This window comes from Varanus komodoensis, unplaced genomic scaffold, assembly GCF_004798865.1.
Source record: "Varanus komodoensis strain SLA01 unplaced genomic scaffold, ASM479886v1 scaffold40, whole genome shotgun sequence".
NCBI classification, from domain to species: Eukaryota; Metazoa; Chordata; class Lepidosauria; order Squamata; family Varanidae; genus Varanus; species Varanus komodoensis.
The window spans coordinates 2,689,081-2,710,766 of record NW_025335942.1 but is presented as its reverse complement, the minus strand read 5'-3'; the positions used below and the strand labels follow the sequence as shown (position 1 = coordinate 2,710,766).

The 21,686-nt window shown below is 39.3% G+C and overlaps 1 protein-coding gene across 3 annotated transcripts in view; it reads left to right on the top strand.

Moving 5' to 3' along the window:
• The window catches only part of NFX1 (nuclear transcription factor, X-box binding 1), a 60,676-nt gene that overhangs the window by 7,878 nt on the left and 31,112 nt on the right, over positions 1 to 21,686 (top strand). For all 3 annotated transcript variants that reach the window (XR_006415967.1, XR_006415966.1, XM_044442859.1), the window contains exons 5-17: positions 833 to 938; positions 2,005 to 2,076; positions 4,577 to 4,716; positions 5,901 to 5,982; positions 6,080 to 6,297; positions 7,082 to 7,179; positions 9,038 to 9,068; positions 10,685 to 10,767; positions 12,705 to 12,813; positions 16,495 to 16,614; positions 17,405 to 17,484; positions 19,014 to 19,244; positions 19,932 to 20,005. Coding sequence is in view for 1 of the 3 variants with exons in the window: in XM_044442859.1 (XP_044298794.1) it covers positions 833 to 938; positions 2,005 to 2,076; positions 4,577 to 4,716; positions 5,901 to 5,982; positions 6,080 to 6,297; positions 7,082 to 7,179; positions 9,038 to 9,068; positions 10,685 to 10,767; positions 12,705 to 12,813; positions 16,495 to 16,614; positions 17,405 to 17,484; positions 19,014 to 19,244; positions 19,932 to 20,005 (1,444 nt within the window). In the remaining 2 variants the exon portion in view is untranslated. The remainder of the gene's footprint in view (positions 1 to 832; positions 939 to 2,004; positions 2,077 to 4,576; positions 4,717 to 5,900; positions 5,983 to 6,079; positions 6,298 to 7,081; positions 7,180 to 9,037; positions 9,069 to 10,684; positions 10,768 to 12,704; positions 12,814 to 16,494; positions 16,615 to 17,404; positions 17,485 to 19,013; positions 19,245 to 19,931; positions 20,006 to 21,686) is intronic.

Here is a 21,686-nt window from a genome sequence, read left to right as displayed (position 1 = left end):
GGGGATGGTGGAGGACCGGAAGGCCTGGAGGAATGTTGTCCATGGGGTCACGATGGGTGGACACGACTTCGCGACTAACAACAACTTGAGCTAATAGGAAAATTATTTAGGAAAGCAGACTATTCTAGGTATTTGGAATTAGATTAGAAAGCATAGCTCCAAAACTGTATGATTTTTAAAGAACTTTTACACATAGTTTTTTAGTACATATTTTAAAATAGGAAGTATTTAAAAATAGATTTCTACCATTTGACCTGTCATATTGATCTTATCTCCATGGTATATTCTGTTGTCACTATGGAAAAATTCAGCTCTATTTTCTAAAGAATTTAACAACTACCCAGAGAGCTTTGACAGTAGCAATTTAATATATATGTATAAAATAAATAATAGATTTTAAGAGTTAAAATGGAATACTAACCATTATGAATGTTGTTTGAATCTTTAATAGATGTATATTGATTTAGGCAATGATGGGGAAAAGCGAGTGAGAAGGAAGTTGTAGGCAAAGCTTGTAAGAAACACAGAAGCCTGAATTGTGTTTGTTGGTACATGAAGGAAAGTTCTGTGTATCAACTTGCATGTGCGCGCACATACTGGGGAGAGGGAAAAGAAAAGTGTGGTTCAAACTGAGTGTCACAGGGATGATATTTAGTCATTTGATCATGCTTTTACCATCTTCATGTAAGTTAAATAATTTGTAAAATATTGAAAGGATTTAAAATATTCCCTGTTAAGAACTAAAAATAGTCTCTTTTAAGTTTTAACTTTAGCCCTACTTTTGTATTTTGGAAAATATATAAACATTTTCTATGTTGAATTTCTTTTCCAGGTAGGGTAAAAAATCCTGAGTGGAACAGAAATGAAATTCCACATAGTTGTGGAGAACTCTGTAGAAAACGAAGATCAGCTCAAGACTGTCCTCACTTATGTAACATGTAAGTATATATTTTTAAATGTGTAGTGGACTAAATGACATGCCTGAATTCCTGAAATATTTACAGGTTTGGGATAGAGAAGAGCATATCTCATCAGATTTTTACAACGTTTATCATTTGTTCGTTTTCCCCTAGTTAAGTTTTTAATAAGAGACTGTAACTAGGACTCTGTAAGTTGTTGAAGATGTTACTGGTGGGGAATCCTTAATTTTATTAGAGATTAAAGCACCTCAGGATCATATAATTCTCCCTCCTGAGCTCCTTTTACAGTTGGACTTTCCTCAAACCTTTCCTTGTTAACCTGAACTATGGGAGCTTAATTGCATTTAAGTCTGACTAGAAGATCAGAAGTGACTTTCCCTCTGAAATTGTTATTTTATTTTGTTTCTCTGCCACCCAGTATCTGATACTGCTGGGAGGTTCACCACAATTCTTGAAGTCACAAATGAGCGATGAGTGCAGTTTGCTCCAGGTTCAGGAGAGATTGTGGGCGTTCCTTAGGTGTGGCAGTGTGACTCAGGAGAATGCACATGGCAGGTTGAGAAGTTCAGCTTTCATTTGGAGGGAATCCCCTGCAACTACAAGAGCTATAATGCAGGCACCGCCTATTGTGCAGACAAACGGGCTGAAACAGGCAAGCTGTCTAATGACTCAAACTGAACAGTTTCATTGCCTGTTCAGCTTCCTGTTTCTTGCTGCTGCTGCTATAGTTCTGTTGCTCCCGCCCACTACCGTTTCCATGCCTTTTACCTGAACTTTTTGCTATTGCAGTTATATGTCAAGAAAACTCATATATCCTTGAGTACTTTCCAAATCAATATTGAAAAGTAAACATGTGCAAATTTGCTTGATAATTTTTCATTAACTCACATGCAGAAATAAAATTTTATCTGTGCACCGTTCATGTGCATGGTTAATATAAAGTGTTTCAAATCAGCAACGCTTAGCCCTTGTCTTTATCAGTCCTGTTTGTGTTAAATATATGAGAATATCTGCTAAATAAAACTGAATAACATTGAAATGAAAATATTACACATACTGCATTTTAGTACTCTTTTGCATTTAGCCTCTGTCACCCAGGACCTTGCCCATCGTGTCCTGCTTTTATGACCAAAAAATGTGAATGTGGTCGCACAAGGTAAGGATATTTTTAAATTTTGGATTGTTTTTCACAAATAAGTTATTTTTGCAATGTTATTGAAGAATAAAAAATGAAAATGATACTTTAAAATATAGCATGCTAAATTCAGGAAATTGGCTAAAACTTTCTGACGGTCGGAATCTCCAGCCCTGTTTGCCACCTGCAGACCACAGGTGGCAAACAGATGGGCCAGACTTGCTTTGCATAATGCTCTTCTCTGGATTGTGGCAAGTGCTGTTAGCAATGACCTGTCTATTACTAGAACTGGAGCTCCCAGAAGTGTGCTGTGGGGTGTTATGAAGAAGGTTACTTGATCAGAAATGCATGAGAAATATATGAATATTTAATGAACTTTCAGCGGGATATTGTGATCAGGCTAATGTTTCTGTGGGTGATTTATGTGTGCGCAGGTGAATATAACCCCCATAGTCTATACAATTAAACCCACACAGAAATAGATGCTACCCTTTGTTGTGATTACCTAGTAATTCAATGGTGTCTCTGTGATGCACACCAAAAATAACTCTTCCTGTTGACTAATTGTGCCCCTGCTGTGTGAGATTCCCATTAAGTTAGAATGTTCAGACAATTCACAATTTATAGATAATTTTTGGCATAGCTGAGAAGCAAACCACAATTTCTGAGATGACCTACAAAGTTTTCACTTTTTTTACCATTTGTTCTTAAAATGTATATTCATAGGTTGTCCTTGGAAAGAAAAAATGTCCTTTCATTAAAACTAAGAAAAATAATGAAAGGTAAATATTGTAAGACCACTAGGATCAGGTTTTCCATTTTATGCTGCTTTTCGTTTTGGTAGTATGATAGGTAATCATTCATATATGATTACAATTCAGTTTTAGATTAGATTAATTGTGCTTTTCAAATTGCATTATATCCTCCTCTTGTTTAGTTTATAATGTACTAGTGTTAATAGTATAGTCTATAGTATAGTCACAGAATGGGACCTTGTTGAGCCAATAAACTTCTCATACTGCAAATCAAATCAAGGTTTCCGAAAAACATGTTTCATATTAATGTTTAAGCCAGGAAGGGAGAACAAAAAGAAACTGCTGTTAAGCCCATCCAGTACTTTTCACAGAGGTCAGTTCATCTTAAAGAATAATGAGTTGTATATAGGTCTGGCATTCTGCAAGCAGAAGGGTTTCTATTCAAGGAAGGTGTTGGCTCCAGGAGAGGGGTCTTGCTAGTAAGAAGAGAAAGACAATTTTTCCCCACCTCATTTGTCACCTTCTCAAGCCCTTTTCACACAAGCAGCAATAATTTGGTGGTACCCGTGGTGTTTTTTTTTTTTTACATCATGTGAGTTTTTATAAAATCTCTTCTGAGATTATGCTGAATCCTTTGCAGATGTATTTACAAAAACAGTATATTAATCCCTTTTTGCTTTAATACAATTTAAACCATTTCATATATGTGAAGTGGAACCAAATAAAAAATGGGTTTTATTCCAAGTGTTTTCTTTTGGAATAAAGTTAGTATGTCTAGCTGACTTAGGGATGAATGATTACTTACACATATAATCAACTCAGACAACACATTTGTATCTGAGAATGGATACATACCTATTCTTCTGAATAAAGGCTACCGTATTTTTCACTCTATAAGATGCCTGACCATAAGACGCACCTAGTTTTTAGAGGAGGGATCCATGGAAAGCTTCCTGAGAATCACAGGCACATCACTTCCCTGTGGGCTTCATTAAAAGACGGGTTGCCTGTGCCGGAGGAGGGGGGCAGAGCAGGGTGTGCCAAGCACTTGCCAGCCAGCTGTGGTGCAGCCGGGCCGGCAGCGTGCTGGCGGTGGTCTTCCAGGCGGTGGGGGTGAGCAGTCCGTCTCTCCGTGTGGCCAGCGGGTTAAAGCCCGTGGCTCCTCCTCTTCCACACCGCTCCCCCTGAGCGGCACAGCTCTCACCTGTGCCGGAGGGGGGCGTGGAGCAGCGCGTGCCGAGCATGTGCCGGCCAGGTGGTGCCACTTGGTGCAGGTGGGCCAGCAGCGTCCCGGGCATTGGGCACACACACATTCGCTCTATAAGACGCACAGACATTTCCCCTTACTTTTGAGGGGGGAAAAAGTGTGTCTTATAGAGCGAAAAATACAGTACTTTAAAGTTACCTTTTGGTATAACCTGCTGTGTGCTGCTGCTACACTTCTGTGATTATAAATAATGGTTTAGAATTTTCAAATTATGCAAAAGTACGTGTTTTAACACACTAAAACTGGCATGCCAGAAGTATTTTTCCTGATTAAATAAATTTCCCTAAGGTTTGCACTTTTATGGAAATATGTTCCTTCTAATTTAGCAAAACCCTCAGAAGAGTGTTTATCAAAACCTGAAGGAAGTTTCTTGCCTATTAATATGAATGGCCCTTTTTATAAATATATGCAATATCATTGAGGTAATTTGGGGGATGGGTTAAATACAACATTCTATTTGTTCAACCATTGCTGATGACTAATTCAGTTTTCTTTACAGCCATTCAGTTCGCTGTGGACATTCTAATGCAATTCAGTGTACTAATATATGTGGGAATGTTCTGAATTGTGGTAAACATAACTGTACTCAAATATGCCACTCAGGAAAGTGCCAGCCGTGTGAATTGACTGTAAAACAAGGTGAGTAAGAAATGGCATGAAAGCTTTTCTATTTTTAATACTTTTTGTGTAAAATTAAATTGCTAATAAAATTCTAAAATTTATAGACATCAGTGTGCAGGAGGATTATGTTCTCAAGCAGAGCCGTTGAGTTCTAGGAAGCAAGAATTTCCATTTCGAGCATTCCTATATCCTGTCTTTCATTGGTATTAGGAAGTAGAAGCACTAATGAAGTGGAATAACAAACACAACAGGAATAGGACCAAGGTTAATTGCTTATAAAAGACTGAGGACTGGTACACTCTGAAGAAAGCTCTGGCTCCCTTCACCTAGGCCAGGGGTCTCAAACTCGCGGCCTGCGGGCCAGTTGCCAGGACAGGTGGGGCACGGGGGAGGGGCCCTGCAGCCTTCAAAGCGCCGGCGGCACCTGGGCCGGCAGCGGGATGAGCGGCCCAGCACTTGATGTGGCCCAGCCTCACCCAGCCTCAACTTCCAGTGGCCCCCAGGTAAGTTGAGTTTGAGACCCCTGACCTAGAGAGAGAGAGTCATATACTGGCTGGTAAGCCAGGAGCATCCTGTCATGTTGTGTGAGCCTGGCCAGAGTGGCCTGTGCATAGCAAACCATGCTGCTGGGTTCAGACAACACACTGTCTGTGGCTTGCCTGCCTTTTGAAGTCAGTGTGGCTCTAACTGCAGCTCACTGCCCTGCCCTCCCTCCCCCATCCCTCCTGCAAGTAGCTCCATGGGGTCCTAGCAGTCACTGAACTGGACTTGAAGAAAGCAGCTTTTCTGCATCAGGGGAAAATAGTGGGTTGGAGAGGATTGTCAGTGAAATAGTGCTTTTCTCCTTCCTTCCTTCCTTCCTTCCTTCCTTCCTTCCTTCCTTCCTTCCACCAGTTAGTATAGGCAATATCTGACCCACGAAGATTCATCCAGAAAACTTCATCATCACTAAAATGATTCAAGTGTTTTATGATGTATCTTAGGGTGAATGACCAGTTGCTGTAACAGCAAATGCACAGTACTTCATTTTTTCTTATTTTATGAATTATAAACATAGCTAATGGTCAAACTGAAGATCTGAGTACCATACCATGTACAAGAAGCAAACCACGCCTGTCATGATGCAGTCCTTTCAAGTTGCAGGTCCTTTTCAGCCTCTTTCTCTTCTTTCTTCCCACCTCCGCATGTCTCCTTCTGTACAGAGTGCTACTGTGGGAGTACCTCTCGAGAAATATTGTGTGGAGCAAGTGAGGAGCATTTCTCCTGTCTGAGAATTTGCAGCAAGTAAGGAAAAGCTTCTATTTAGAACAAGAGCCTGATTTTGTGACCACTGGTGAAATTATGTAGTCTTAGAAAGCACAATTTGTCTTTCTCATTTCAGAAAGTTATCCTGTGGCATGCACAGCTGCGCACAAGTATGCCATCCCCAGTCTTGCCAGCTCTGCCCGCGGCTTCCAGAAGTAGTGCACTGTTGTCCTTGTGGACAGACACCTCTTAGTAAATTACTAGAGTTGGGGTGTACAGAACGCAAACTCTGCACCGACCCCATCCCTTCATGTGGAAGAACATGTGGAAAGTCTCTACCTTGTAGTAGCAATGGTAATTAGACTGTTCCTTGCTTATGTACTTAAAACTCCTTGGGACTTTTCAATTTTCAGAACTAAAGCTATTTTTTCAAAAAACCTATTTTGACTAAAAGTATGCCTCGTTTCCATGGTAAACATTCAAATTGAATCTATATAGAAGAACTTTATATACAAAGAGGAAGATGGAAAAACAGTTGTAAGCTCCTCCATCATTTACTAGATATTTATATTTTGGCACAACCTCTTGCATCTCCAAAGGCAATATTTTTTCCAAGTAAAATCTGAACAAGACTTAATAAATTGTGTCCCATTATGATACAGACAGCCAATGTGATACATGGATAGAGCAACCTTCCTCAACAGGGTACCCCTCAGATGTATCAGACTACATTTCTCAGCATTTCTGATTACTGGCCATGTTGGTTGGAGCTGATGGGAGTTGAAGTCCAAAGCATCTAGAAAGCACTAGGTTGGGAAAGACCGCAATTAAAGTATCAGATTTGGGCCAGGAATGCCTATTCTCAAATCTTCACTTAATTGTGGTGCTAACTGGGTGACTTCTAGCCAGTCACTCTCTCACCCTAACCTGCCTGTGACTAGTATATGAATAGTGTGTTATCCATCTATACATTATAAATGTGAAAATGTTTCAAAATGAATTTTGAAAGTAGTGTACTGTGCATCTAGTTTAATTTTATTTCTGAAGCCTGACTTCTATGATTACTTAATTTGGTTAGGAAGTGTGTTATTGCAATTTATTAAAGCTTCGGTTAAAATACAGTCTTCATTATGCATAGATGCTGTTCATACATGTGAAAACCTCTGCCATGAAGGAGAATGTGGACTGTGTTCTCGCACGTCAAAGATTTACTGCAGATGTGCTTTAAAAACAAAGGTAATTTGTGAAAAGGAAAAGGAACATAATATTGAAAGTAAAAAAATAGCAATCTCTGACATATGAAAGACTGAAATGTGTTATCCCTCTATTTTTATATTTGTGTCTTTTAATCTCACAAAATGTTTTCCCCCCATTGTCCTGTATAATGTATATACTTCTGTATAATGTGCAATCTTGGAATCCCTACAAAATGGTTCATCAGAGTGCTAGGCATTATTGGAAATGGGTGTATCACTTAAGAGATCATTTGGCTGTTCCTCCTCCGTTTTACAAAAGTTTTAAGGCCAGTGACCTCAACTTGTGGATTAGGCTTGAACCAATATTTACTTGAACATGCAGCTATCTTGAAACGAGGTGATACCCAAGTGTAAACTTGCAAAGATAGCTGGTTTTCCTACATTTTAAAACCTTGATTCCTAATGTGTATTTATCATCCAGTCCATGATTGATTCTACGTGTGCCCTGCTTTTAGGTTTTGGAACATAAATATATTTTCAAATTGGTTTCTAGGAAAATACACTATCTCCTGTTAAAGAGCCCTACTATTTTCTGTAAATGTTGCTTTCAGACAAAGAGGATGTTTGCGGATGCTAGTGTTTCTACAGATTACACATTTCTTTTCAGCCTATTCCTGATGTTTTTGTGACCCCCACGAACAACATTCCTCCAGGCCTTCCTGTCTTCCACTATCCCCCAGAGTCCACTTAAGCTCACACCAACTGCTTTAGTGACTCCATCTAGCCACCTATTCCTGATACATTGACTCATTTACCCAGAGCAAATTCTTGTCCTTAGGCACTTGAATAGGGTCTTCCATATATTGAAATTCCAGGGAGACATTTCAGCCTGAGTTAGTTCCTGAAAGCTGCTTGTTGATTGTGAAAAAGCTGCCACTCTCTTCATTGCCCTCATCACCTGTTAGTGTTTGATGTCAAAAACTGGCTGAGTTCAGTGGTCATAACAGGCAATTGTTATGCATTGTTACCATGGCACACAGTTTTTACCTGACAATATGCTCAGGCTCATGGTGGTAAATATCCTTCCTGCTGCCATTTCTTTCCCTCTCAGCCCTCCAGGCAGTATCTCAGGAGGCACTACAGGAAGGAATGAGGCTGCTCACACAATTCAGAGTTAAATTTGGTCAATTGTAGCTGTCAGATAGCCTCTTTCATACAATCAGGATCATGCCCTGAAGCACAGCAGAGAGGATGAAGGAACTGATCAGGCTCCCCCACCACCTCCTTCAGAGGAACTAATCCGGCACTGCCTACCTGATCCACACTTGGGCAAAAACTTGGAGGTGGGGGGGAGCTGAGTGGTGCTACTTCTTTCCCTGCAGTGACCAACCTGCTCCTACCCCAGAGAAGATACTTTGGACAGGAGGCAGGCATAGCAGGAATGTGTCTGTCTGTCCAGCCACTTGGCAAGAGCAACAGTGGGCCACTCTTACCAAGCAGCCATCTGGTTCACGCCTTGGTACCAGGTTTGTGTTTTCCAGGTGCATGTGACACAACAAGCTTTTGTGGTATGAGAAGCCATAGAAAAAAACATTGTCTGTGGTTTCTAAAAACAAAACATACCATACTAAAATAGCACAATGTAGTTTGGATGACACAACAGACCAGCTATGATTAAAAAAAAAAAAAAAGCCCATCGTGGCTTGTCATATTGTGTGAACACACCCACTGAGTACTTCATTAGAGCTTCTGAGATCAGGTGCCCTATTCACACTCTGCTGAGTCTCTTCATCCCTAATCAAGCTAGCTTAGAGTATTTTTGTAGTGATTAAAAAAGGCTAAAGTAGCATGCTTTATTCTCTTTGAATGTCTGTTGAATTATATATTTTTTTCTTTAGGAAGTTCCATGTGCCTCTCTTAAAAATCAAGGTAAATACTCTTAATAAAATTGCTATCATATTATGAGTATGAGATCAGGACTATGTGCAACAATATTTGTCCAGAAATCTATGTTCCCTTGTGGGTTTTAGCAGCTTAGATGGTTCCACTTGGTAAGGTTAGCCCTGCATGTCTTTGTTAGGCACCTTGGCTGGGGGTGGGGGGTGTCTTGTCTTAGATTGTACCAGGTTTCAAATCCACAGTACAACTACTACTAATTAGGATGAGCTTGAGCGTGGGTGAGAACTTTCTGCTGCCTTAGAAAGCCTGGGAAGAGTGTTTCCACCTAGCTCATGATTGGCTAATATGAATCGCCTCAGATTTGCTAAAGTCTTTTGGGTGTAAACCAGACCAGGGGTGGGGAAAAATTACCATGTTCTTTGGTGCTGACTTGTCCTTTCCATTGGCTGCTTTGGATTGGTGGCTTCTTGAGGTTCTGCTCTATTGGTGTCTGATGCGGTTGGTAACATACAGACAGGTTTAGTCAGTTTTGTGGTATTGCCCTGCTCATGTTTCAAAACAATACTTGCTCTTGTTCTTCTATAAAGTATTCCGTTTTTGTAAACTTACTCCCTATGAGCATTAAATGGGTGTGTCTAGTTCTGATTAAGCTTTCCTCTTGGTTGTTGCTGCTGTTTAAGGTTTTAGGCTTAGGACTTTGAAGTAGAAGGTGCTGGATTGGATCTTTGTTTTGTAAGCCCTGAAGGTGTTACGTAAGGTCTGAGAGTCACCTGGCTTAGTCTGAATTGGACAGAAAGGACTATGTTTCCATCTAAGGAATCTTTTGTTCTTGCCTACAGCTCCTTCCTTCACATTTAGATGTTCTGGTTGCAATTCACAAGGTCACTTGATTGAAGTGTTAGCTGTGGAGAAAGAAGGAGCCATCCTCACCTGTATTTTTGCTGATCATAGTCAATATTGTGAGCTGGATGTGTGAATTGTGGCCCTTGTCATTTTGAGGTTTTCCATACCTTAGATCAGCCTTCGCCAACCTTGTGCTGTCCAGACACATTGGGATTGCTGCACCCAGAATTCCCAATCACTGGCTCGGCTGGATGGGAATTCTGGGAGTTGCAGTCAAAAAAACTTCTGAAGGCAACCAGGCTGGGGAAGGCTGCCTTAGCTAGTTCAGAGAAAAAATGCAGAGTAGAATATATACTGCTGTATTGTATTCAGAATATACTGGTATATATTAAGGTTATACTAACACAATATCTCATGGGAGGTGATAAAATTCTTGCGCATGTATGAATTATACCATATTCCCCTGGCATTGCATAGAACTGATAAAATAAACCATTTTTCTGTTTTGTATGAGGCATCATTAAATTTGTCATATGTTAGATTAGAAGCAAAAGGTCCATGTCTTAGAATTCAAATGTGCAAGAAATGTTGACTATATAATAGTTTTCTTTTGAATGGAAAGGCATCTTGTCCATGAATATTACATTATCCTGTCAGTGTGGTTTTCTTTCTGCATGTTTTGAATACAATCCTTACATAGATCTTGCAGTTGTTATTTGAATTAGATACAGTGTGGAGCCTAAGGGTAGATATATTAATATTCAATGCATAACAATAATGTAAGTAAATTTTCTGCTTTGTAGTTGAAGTTGCATTCTTGTGCGACAAGCGATGTAACAAGAAACTGTCATGTGGACGACACAAGTGTACTGAAGTTTGTTGTGTGGTAAGTTCATGAAGATGAGATCCAAGGGCAGCAGCTTGGGGAAAGAGGAATAATTGTGAACTTCACTTGCCCTTTGTTTGCAGCTGCAGTGAGGCTGTAGCTCTCTGTTTTGCATTCCTATTTTAAGATGTGCCTGGGAAACCTGGATAATCTTGGGAGTCATGGGTAGGGGGAAGTGTGGCGCTGAGGAAGTAACAAGTAGGGCTAGATTTCTTCTCCCTCTTCTGGTTCTTCCTCCAGCCATTTGGTTCCTGGTGGGCTTACCTTGGGGGTTTGTCCTTGGGGGTAGGTAGTAGAGCTGCTCAGTGCCAGGCCTTCCCCGGGCATGATCTGGTTATGGATGACAGGGTTGACTTGCTGTGCTTTACTGAGACCTGGGTTGGGGAATAGGGAGAGGTTGGTCTCTCTCAGCTGTGCCTTTCTACATACTCAGTACAGTAACTACTCTTAATTTGCGGGGCAGGGAGTCAGGTTGCTGAGGCTGGCAGAAATTCTGTCTCCCTGTCTAGGCTTCCTTTTAATGCAGGTACTGAGCTTGAGTGTTTTGTACCTTGTGTTGGATATCCGAGACAGTACCCTTCAGGCTCCCTGTTGGAGCTGATGGAAGTGGATTTGGTGTCAAAAACCAGTAGAAACCATTTTCTGAACTGGACAGAAGGATGGTGATCTGAAAGGGGAATTAACATTTGTCACATGATAGGATCACTTCTTATCCAGCTTTAGATTCTTGGTGTCCTTTTCACTCTGCAAGGATGGAGGACCTATTAAAATGCTCTAGCCATGGTGACTAATGGAGTTCAGTGGATTTCAGAGTGTTCTGGGAGATTTTCCTACTTGATGGCTCATGCTCCCAGCAAAGACCTGGTCATTCTGTAGAATGCAGATGACTTGGGTGGTAGACACAATTGCAGCAGAACACTTACTCCTGAGCAGAGATTGAGCCCTTAGTAGTACTCTGTGACAAGTTTGCACAGTGTTTTGAAGGTGAAGTTGCTCAAACCCATCACAAGTTCGACGCTACATTTAATGCAGTTCCATTAGTAGTCCAGAGTGCCATATGGTCCAGGTCAATTGGATGAATTTTAGTTATAAGGCCTGGGGCCAGATCTGATCAACTATCTGTATACTTGGCCCTTGCTCCTCATGGCTTATTACTTCTAATAAGGAGAGGATATCAGGTTGGAACCAGGAGGTAATAATCTCCTTGCGAGAGGGCATAGTGTCAGCCTCTTTAAAGGAGAGGCTAATTAGGCCATTTTTTAAAAAGCCTTATCTGAATGCAGATGATAAGAGCTATAGGCCAGTAGCCAGTATTCCCTTCCTAGACCAGGTGCTTGAATAGTTGGTTGCCATTCAAGTCCAAGCTCTCTTGAACCTAACAGATTAACTAGATCTATTTAAGTGGGCTTCCGGCCTGATTTTAGAATAGAAATCGTCTTTTGCTGAGAGAGGGACCATGTGGGTACTAGCTTTTTGGTTCTCTTGGACTTCTCAGAGACTTTTGTTACTATCAATCACAGTGTCCTTCAGGATAGGCTGTCTGTACTGATAGTTGGCGGCACTGCACTGCTGCGGCTCTGCTCCCTTTTTCTTTTCCCAGGCTCTTTAACCGCCCCCATATCTGTTCATTCTGGATGAAATTGCTTTTCTTGTTCTCAGTTTTTGTATTCTTGAATTCATCTTTGATAGCATTTTATTTATATGGAATAAAATTTAGAAAATTTATTTGGAAGAGTAGAACATAAATCCCTTACAATATACAAAAGTAGTTCCCATAATGCTTCCTTTCACTGTCAGATCAAACAGGGGAAACCAGACATCTGTGATACTTTTGACCCAGTAGAGCTCTGTATATGGAAAACAGTATTAGCTCCCCCCACACACTTTTTTTTAGGTTCCTTAGTTACTTTCTCCTTTTTCTTCTTTCCTCCTCCCAGGATAAGGAACACAGGTGCTCTTTGATTTGTGGACGCAAACTCAACTGTGGCATTCATAGATGTGAAGAACCTTGCCACCGTGGCAACTGTCAGAAGTGCTGGCAGACCAGTGAGTATGCAGTAGGATTGTTTGGTCTTAAGTTTTCAGATTGATAATCATTAATTTGTTCAAAATTCCATCCTTTTGTTCAAAATCACATCGTTTTGTGATTAAGCACATAGGGCACAGTCCAGCAAAGGTTAGTTGTGACTGAGTCCCACAGCATTTGCTCAGTTACAACAAATTTATTTCTAGATTAGTGCCCATTTTCTGTAGAAGTATGGTCTGTTTGGTTAGCCATCCAGTGGGATACATCCCCCAAGTCTATGCCCCAACCACTGTTGCTGAAGAGGCTGAAGTTGACCGGTTCTATGAAAGCCTACAACACCTTCTAGAATTAACAGCAAAAAATGATGTCCTTATCATCATGGGGGATTGGAATGCTAAAGTAGGAAGCCAGAAGATAACTGGAATAGCAGGCAAGTTTGGCCTTGGAATACAAAATAAAGCAGGGCAAAGGTCGGCAGAATATTGTCAAGAGAACACGCTGGTCATAGCAAATACTCTTTTCCAACAACCCAAGAGACGACTCTACAGATGGACATCACCAGATGGTCAACATGGAAATCAGATTGACTATGCGCTCTGCAACCAAAGATGGAGAAGCTGTATACAGGCAGTAAAAACAAGACCAGGAACTGACTGTGGCTCAGATCATGAGCGTCTTGTTGCAAAATTTAGGCTTAAACTGAAGAAATTAGGGAAAAGCCCTAGGCCACTCTGGTATGACCTAAATCACATTCCTGATGAATATACAGTAAAGGTGACAAATAGATTTGAGGAATTAGATCTGATAGACAGAATGTCTGAAGAACTGTGGATGGAGGTTTGCAACATTGTACAAGAGGGTAGCAACTAAAACCATCCCAAAGAAAAAGAAATGCAAGAAAGCAAAATGGCAGTCTGAGGAAGCTTTAACAAATAGCTGAAGAAAGAAGGGAAGCGAAAGGCAAGGGAGAAAGGGAAAGATACACCCAGTTGAATGCAGAATTTCAGAGAATAGCTAGAAGAGAAAAGAAGGCCTTCTTAAATGAACAGTGTAAAGAAATAGAAGAATAGAATAGAATAGGATATGGAGGACCAGAGATCTCTTCAAGAAAATTGGAGATATGAAGGGAACGTTTCATGCAAAGATGGGCATGATAAAGGACAAAAATGGCAGGGACCTAACAGAGGCAGAAGCGATTAAGAAGAGGTGGCAAGATTACACAGAAGAACTATACAAGAAAGAGCTTAACGTCCCTGATAACCACGATGGGGTGGTCACTGACCTCGAGGCAGACATCCTGGAATGTGAAGTCAAATGGGCCTTAGGAAGTCTGAGCAACAACAAAGCTAGTGGAGGTGACAATATTCCAGCTGAGCTATTCAAAACTCTAAAAGATGATGCAGTTAAATTGCTACACTCAATATGCCTGCTAATTTGGAAAACACAACAGTGGCCGCAGGATTGCACAAGGTCAATTTACATTCCAATTCCAAAGAAGGGCAATGCCAAAGAATGTTCAAACTACTGCACCATTGCACTCATTGCACATGCTAGCAAAATTATGCTCAAAATCCTACAAGCTAGGTTCCTGCAGTATGTGGACTGAGAAGTACCAGAAGTACAAGCAGGATTTTGAAGAGGGAGAGGAACTAGAGATCAAATTGCCAACATACGCTGGATCATGGAAAAAGCTAGGAAGTTCCACAAAAACATCTACTCCTGCTTCGTTGAGTATGCCAAAGCCTTGATTGTGTGGATCACAACCAATTGTGGCAAGTTCTTAAAGAGATGGGAGTACCAGACCATCTTATTTGTCTCTTGAGAAACCTATATGCGGGTCAAGAAGCAACAGTGAAAACTGGACATGGAACCACTGATTGGTTCAAAACTGGGAAAGGAGTTCGGCAAGGCTGTATACTGCCGCCCTGCCTATTTAACTTATACGCAGAGCACATCATGTGAAAGGCGGGGCTAGATGAATCACAAATTGGAATTAAGATTGCCAGGAGAAATATCATGGCAGAAAGTGAAGAGGAACTAAAGAGCCTCTTGATGTGGGTGAAAAAGGAGAGCACAAAATTTGGCTTGAAACTCAACATTAAGAAAACTACGATCGTGGCTTCCGATCCTATCACTTCCTGGCAAATAGATGGGAAAGAAATGGAGTTAGTGACAGCTTTTATTTTCCTGGGCTCCAAGATCACCGCAGATGGGGACTGCAGCCAAGAAATTAAAAGATGCTTGCTCCTGGGGAGGAGAGCTATGGCAAATCTAGACAGCATGCTAAAAAGCAGAGACATCACCCTGCCGACAAAACTTCGTATAGTCAAGCCTATGGTTTTCCCAGTGGCAATGTATGGCCGTGAAAGTTGGACCATAAGGAAGGCTGAGCACTGAAGAATTGAGGCCTTTGAATTGTGGTGCTGGAGAAGACTCCTATGAGTCCCTTGGACCGCAAGGAGATCAAAACAATCAGTCTTAGAGGAGATCTACCCTGGCTGCTCTTTAGAAGGCTATATACTGAAGATGAAACTCAAATACTTTGGCCACCTAATGAGAAGGAATAACTCACTGGAGAAGACCCTGATGCTGGGAACAGTAGATGGCAAAAGAAGAAGAGGATTGCAGAGAATAAGGTGGCTAGATGGAGTCACTGAAGCAGTTGGTGTGAGCTTAGGTGGACTCCAGGGGATGGGGGAGGACAAGAGAGCCTGGAGGAATGTTGTCCATGGGGTCACAATAGGTCGGACACGACTTCACGACTAGCATAGCATAGGGATACATCCAGTGTTGATACATCCGGGTTTTTTTGTAGAATACATAGGACTGAACCACACGAATTTTCCCCCTCTCTCCAAATAATGCTTGAAGACTGCATCCCTGCATGTGTTTGTATGTATTTTCGTGAAGCCCTTTCTGAAGAAGCCTACCTGGAAGATTGTAACTGCTGCTTGCTGGTTGCAGATAAAGCTATTCTGGGCATGATGTTCAAATGGGTGGTTGCTATGCAACTCCAGACACTTTTTGATGATGTTACGTATCTGGGTTCTTTCCAACATGCTTTAGGCCTGAATTTGGCACCCAAAGAATATTGGTCATCCAGATGGATGATTTACACCAGGAGGAGGATGGATGTGTGTCAACCTGGTGAAGATCCAGGGTTCTCTGTAACATTGTTTTATGCTTTATGTTCATGACTAGAAGCTGCTCCCTGCATTTGTGCAGAAGACAGGAAAAAGGCGAGCTGAATTCTGTTCTTCTTTTACACATTCAATTCTACTATTTTTATGAAAGCCAAACTACTGCCCAAGAAACCTGCATTGTTCTTCTAGTTTCTGTAGTTAGATATAACCTGAAACACTTGGTATCTCTGTGCAACAATTAGCAGGATTCTCAGGGGCTTGCTCATTTTTTTTGTTCAATGTCTGAGTCTTCCGTAACAGCCTTAACCAATTTACAACCATGGCTTTACTTATGCTCTCTACATGATGCATCTTTCTTTTTCTCTTCTGCTTTTCACCAGGCTGATTCATGGTGTCTAATTCATTTTTGTTTCTTTGAAAAAAGGTCTGCCCTCTATTTTGCTGTATTTATCTTCCTGTGTTTTATTTGAACTTTTAGTTCAACCACACATCTCAGAAAGCTGTTAATTATTAAGCATGATTAAAGTGAGGACTAGCTTTGATTTTGTTTTACTTCAGGTTTTGAGGAATTAACTTGTTACTGTGGTGAATCAGTGATTTATCCTCCAATTCCCTGTGGCACCCGGCCACCCGAATGTAAAAATTCATGTACCAGACCTCATGAGTGTGATCATCCAGGTAAGTCCTACATCTAAATTTATGAAAAGTGAATTTTAAAACAGAACTTTGAAACAGATAAAGAGCGTAGTCAACTGTATGGTATAAGAAATAAACAAATGCAGATGCGTGTTCTGAATTTGAAACTTAGAATTCATAAACTTATAAATTCTATGACATTTTTGTTACATTAATATGCAAATAGTCAGCCATTCAAAGTATTTAATTAGTAGTATTTTATTATGTAACATGTTGTAATGTAATGTTAAAAATAGGCATTTTATGTAATTTGACATAAAAGGGAGTTGAATAAAATATCCAATATTTATTAGTAGACTATTTGTCATTAATAATTATTTTTCAATTAACATGGAGTAGTGTTATTCTGGGGAGATAATTTATAGTACAAATTGAGTTAATATCCAGCTTGCTTTTAAATGCTTTCTCATAGTGCAATGAGTCATGTGGACTGTTTTTATCATTTTAGCTGTTTAAACCTTTTCTTCTGATTTTAACCTTTGGCTTTGGCAATGGGCAGTATAGAAATGAAATTAATAATAAAAACATTTTATGATATTTTAATTCTATTTTTATCATCTGTTTTATAGACTGTGTAAACTGCCCAAAGAACTTTGGCTGTGGGGCACTATAGAAGAGAAACAAGCAAAAACATATTTAAATAATAACCTAGATTATGGATATTATTTAGAACTCTCTTAACCTTTCAAGATTGAGTATGGCTGATTATTGTTTTTATTTCAAAAGATTTTTGTCCATTATTTAATCCTCTCTTTTTACTCTGTGGCTGAAGTGTATCATTCCTGTCATAGTGAAGAGAAGTGTCCACCGTGTACATACCTTGTTCAGAAATGGTGCATGGGAAGGCATGAAGTAAGTGTGTTCGTGCTTTATTCTGGGAATTAAATTACAGCTGTGTTTTATTTTCTTATGTGCAGACATGTTGGGGTGCAGAAAAATTTTCATTTGTATACATTCATTCTTTGTAAATATTTAGTAGTAACAGTGGATCGATACCAATACTATGTAATAGTAGGCAATCCTGACAGCTTCAAAATTGTAATTAATGTTTTCATGTGAATATGCCTATAGAAATGTGCAAAAGTATACTCATATATTGTATTGATCGTAAACTTAAATAAAAACATAAAGCAACAAATGCACATCATCCAGACCAGAGATATCAATATCACTTCACCTGATTGGCTATGCAGGGCAGATCATAATCAGAGCTCTTTTTTCCCCCATCTCAAACTGCATGTGAAAGTAGAGTTAATACTGATTAACTTTTGTTTCAATTTTGGCAAACTCACGTTACTTTTTTTGAACAGAGGAAATTAGAAGAGCTTACAAAGGATATATTATTTTAATTGCTTGGAGCAACGACATCATTTGGTGGGCAGCAAATAATGTCATTTCTCATTTAGATGGATAAGATGGAGGAGGAGATGTAAGCTGCCTTGAATCCTTTGTAGGAAAAAGGCAGGATATAATTCCAAAAATGATTGAATGATTGATTGATTGAATGAATGAATGAATGAATGAATGAATTTAGGGGAAGGAATGGTATAATGACTGACAAATATTCAGGATTCCTATAAGAATTCTAAGCATTCTATCAACACCATTTATTTGAAATTGGTCACACCCTCAGGATCTCACTGATAAATTCACATGTGAAGCTAAAATTGTGTGTACCTGGCATGACTTGGATTCCTCTTATAGGGTAGTTCTGTTTTGGAAGGACCCATCATGGTTTCTTAACATCAAATAAAGAAGGGGTGGCCAGTTGACTCCAGTCAATTCCTCCTTGAGAGAGGAGGTGGAACCTATCCACTTAAAAGAGGAGTACCCATATTGCTCTTGAAGAAACTTAGCTTAGATCCAGAAGTGGAAGACAACTGTAGGCCATTTACTAGCTAGGTTTGTCAAATATCTCTCACGCCAGTGCCTGATTTTGAATTAGACATTTTATTTATTTATTTATTTATTTTCCGATTTATATCCTGCCTTTTTCCTACAAAGGGCTCAAGGCAGCTTACATCATTCTCCTCCTCCATCTTCTCCCCACAACAACAACCCTGTGGGGTAGGTTGGGCTGAGAGTCTGTGACTGGCCCTAAGTCACCCAGTTGGCTCCATGGCTGAGCGGGGACTAGAACCCAGATCGTCTAGTCCCAGTCCCATGCTCTTAACCACTACACCACACTGGCTTTCACTGACATATGATAAACCCATTCAGGAACTTAGGATGTGCATAGATAATCTCTTCATAAGTCTGCCAAATATCACTCCACAGTGTGAGATGAACTTTCTGAGTCTGTCGTATGTAGAAAGTATGTCCAATTGTAAATATACATTCGGTATCAGTATCCGTCTCCGTATTTTTCCTTCTTGATTTAGTTGCGGAACAATATTCCTTGTTACCTCACTGACATCTCCTGTGGCCTTCCCTGTGATCGAATGTTAAAATGTGGAATGCACAAATGTAAGAGAATCTGCCACAAAGGAGAATGCCTCATCGATGAAGAGTGCAGGCAGCCATGTACCATTCTGAGGCTTCATTGTAATCACCCGTGCACATCTCCGTGCCATCCATCTTTGCCTTGTCCGACAACGTCTTGCAGCGCAAAGGTAGGTGGCAGCAGAAAGGCATTGCCGATCTCAGCCAATGATCAGGCATTTCTTTAAATACTGGTTTAAATCTCTTGTCATTTTGACTGATGGCATAGCATAATTTGTTTAAACATAAAGCTAAACTTAAAGCATTGCTTCAGACTGTAGAATAGAAAGGTGCCGTTTTTTATTTAAGCTGTTTTTGTCACTTGTTTTGATACAGTTTGGACTTTGATACAGTTCCATGTATCAAAGCCTCACTGGCATTTGAATTCTGTTGCCTTATTTTCTCAGAGCCATTAAATATTGTTTAATTCTCCTCCCTTCCTCTCTTTTTAAAATTTTCTATCCATTCAGTGAGTATGTCGCATACGTTTTGTAGGGGGAAGTGGAAAACTGGAACACCTTGGCCATTTCAACTACAGACATAACCACATCCAGTTTTAATCAAGGCATAATTAATAAAATGCATACTCCATTGTTGTCGGCATGAACTTAAAGCTCTTTCAGTCAGTTCAGCAGGCTGTTCGGCAGATCATTTGATTTACTTAATGTAGTAGTTTGACTTTCAATTTGATAACTGTCTTAAAAAAGGCAGATGATTAAATTTCAATTGTGAGAATAAAAGTGTTATGGCTTTAAATCAGTACAATTTAATCATTATAGTCATATTAAGGGGAAATGATTGTTTTTGTGACATAACAGGTTGAACTTCAGTGTGAATGTGGAAGAAGAAAGGAAACTATGATTTGTTCAGAAGCTTCAAGCACTTATCAAAGGTATGTTTAGGCTATGATTTCTTATTTTTCTTGATAGTCTTGTTTTTGTAGAGTAATCATAATTACCTGTTGCTTTGTCTCTGAATTTATTAATATGGTAGCAATTAATCCAGCTGTCCTAGGAAAAGCTGTTCTTCCTCATCTACTTTTGTTCTCTTGTTCTTTCAAACTGGGTGTTTATTTTGTTCTTTTGCTGCAATATATTCACTTCGTTTTACTCTTTACTATTGTAAGATGGTGGTTTCCTATGGGAAGAATTGTTTGAAGTCTGTATTAACTTGTCAATGTTTATGCTTAGTTATATTAATTGCAAATATATTGCTAGATTTAATATACCTTGTTGTACTCTTTAAAAGAAGCACTTATAATACAACTTTTAATAAAACCTGTCAGGAAACAAGTTGGCACTTTAATCATATTGTGTGGTATATAAGAATGTAATTGTCTGAATGGAGTAGTGGATGCTGCATTGAGGTTTTCAGTTGTCGCAATTAATATCAAGTGTTCAATCTGCAGTGGCAAGTTATCATGTATTTGTCAGGTATTCCCAATAGAAGAAATGCATCATTCTAGAATGGCAAAGATTTTTTTCTATTCTTAATAGAAATAAATTAAAAAATCCTACATTTAAAATAGAAACATAAAAATCAACATACAATAAACAATAATTAGTACACTACTGTGCTCCCCAGGACCAAGGATACATGTCACAAATGAAAGAAAAACTTGCAAATACTTTAGGATATTCCCCCCTTCAAAAATGTAACGATTCTTTTGATGACTCCAATCCTTTCCCTTTCTTTAAAACATGATAAATAGACCCCAAATCTTATTAAACTTATTTTTCCTTATGTGCCCTTTTCTTACTTTAATACCATGTTAATTTGTCATTAATAGCTATGTTCAAAACTTCTCAATAAGAATCAGACAATTGGTAATCTTATTTTCCAATTCTTAGCTATAGTCAGTCTTGCTGCAGTTATTAAATTACTTTACTATTTCTATTCCATTTTTAAATCAAACATTGAACCTAATGCTATCTCAGGGCATGAGTCTATATTTAGACTTAACATTTTACTGCACTGTTTAAAAACCTCTTTCTAAAATTTCATTATTCACATTTCCACCACATATGAGAATACATATCCGCTATCACATCTCCAACACAAATTGGAACATTTATTATCTATACAATTCAAGTGCATTAGGGTTAAGTACCACTTCCATACAATTTTGTAGAAATTTTCCTTTATTCTTACTGACATACGTTTTAGTATCCCCTTTGTCCAAATATTTTCTCAATCTTCCTTACTAATATTTCTTCTCAAATATTTCCCTTATGAGTATTCCATTTTGTAATGCATTCTTAAGGAAAGGATTTTCTACCTTTTTAATATTTTTATTTCCATAATTAAAAATAAAATCTATCAAGAAACCTTCTAATTGAGAAGTTTCTAGTTTTTGCCATTTTAACTTATCAGGTTGTTATATAATATCTGGAATATACCTCAATTGATTAGCTATATAATGTAACTTTATATTAGGGATGCCCAGTCCCCCTATCTTTTGTGATCTATACCATCTTTTAAAATTAATTCTTGCTTTTGAGAATGGCGAAGATTTCTGAAGCTAACTTTCCTTTTATTCCTGACACACCCAGCAATCTTTGCAGCACCATTTA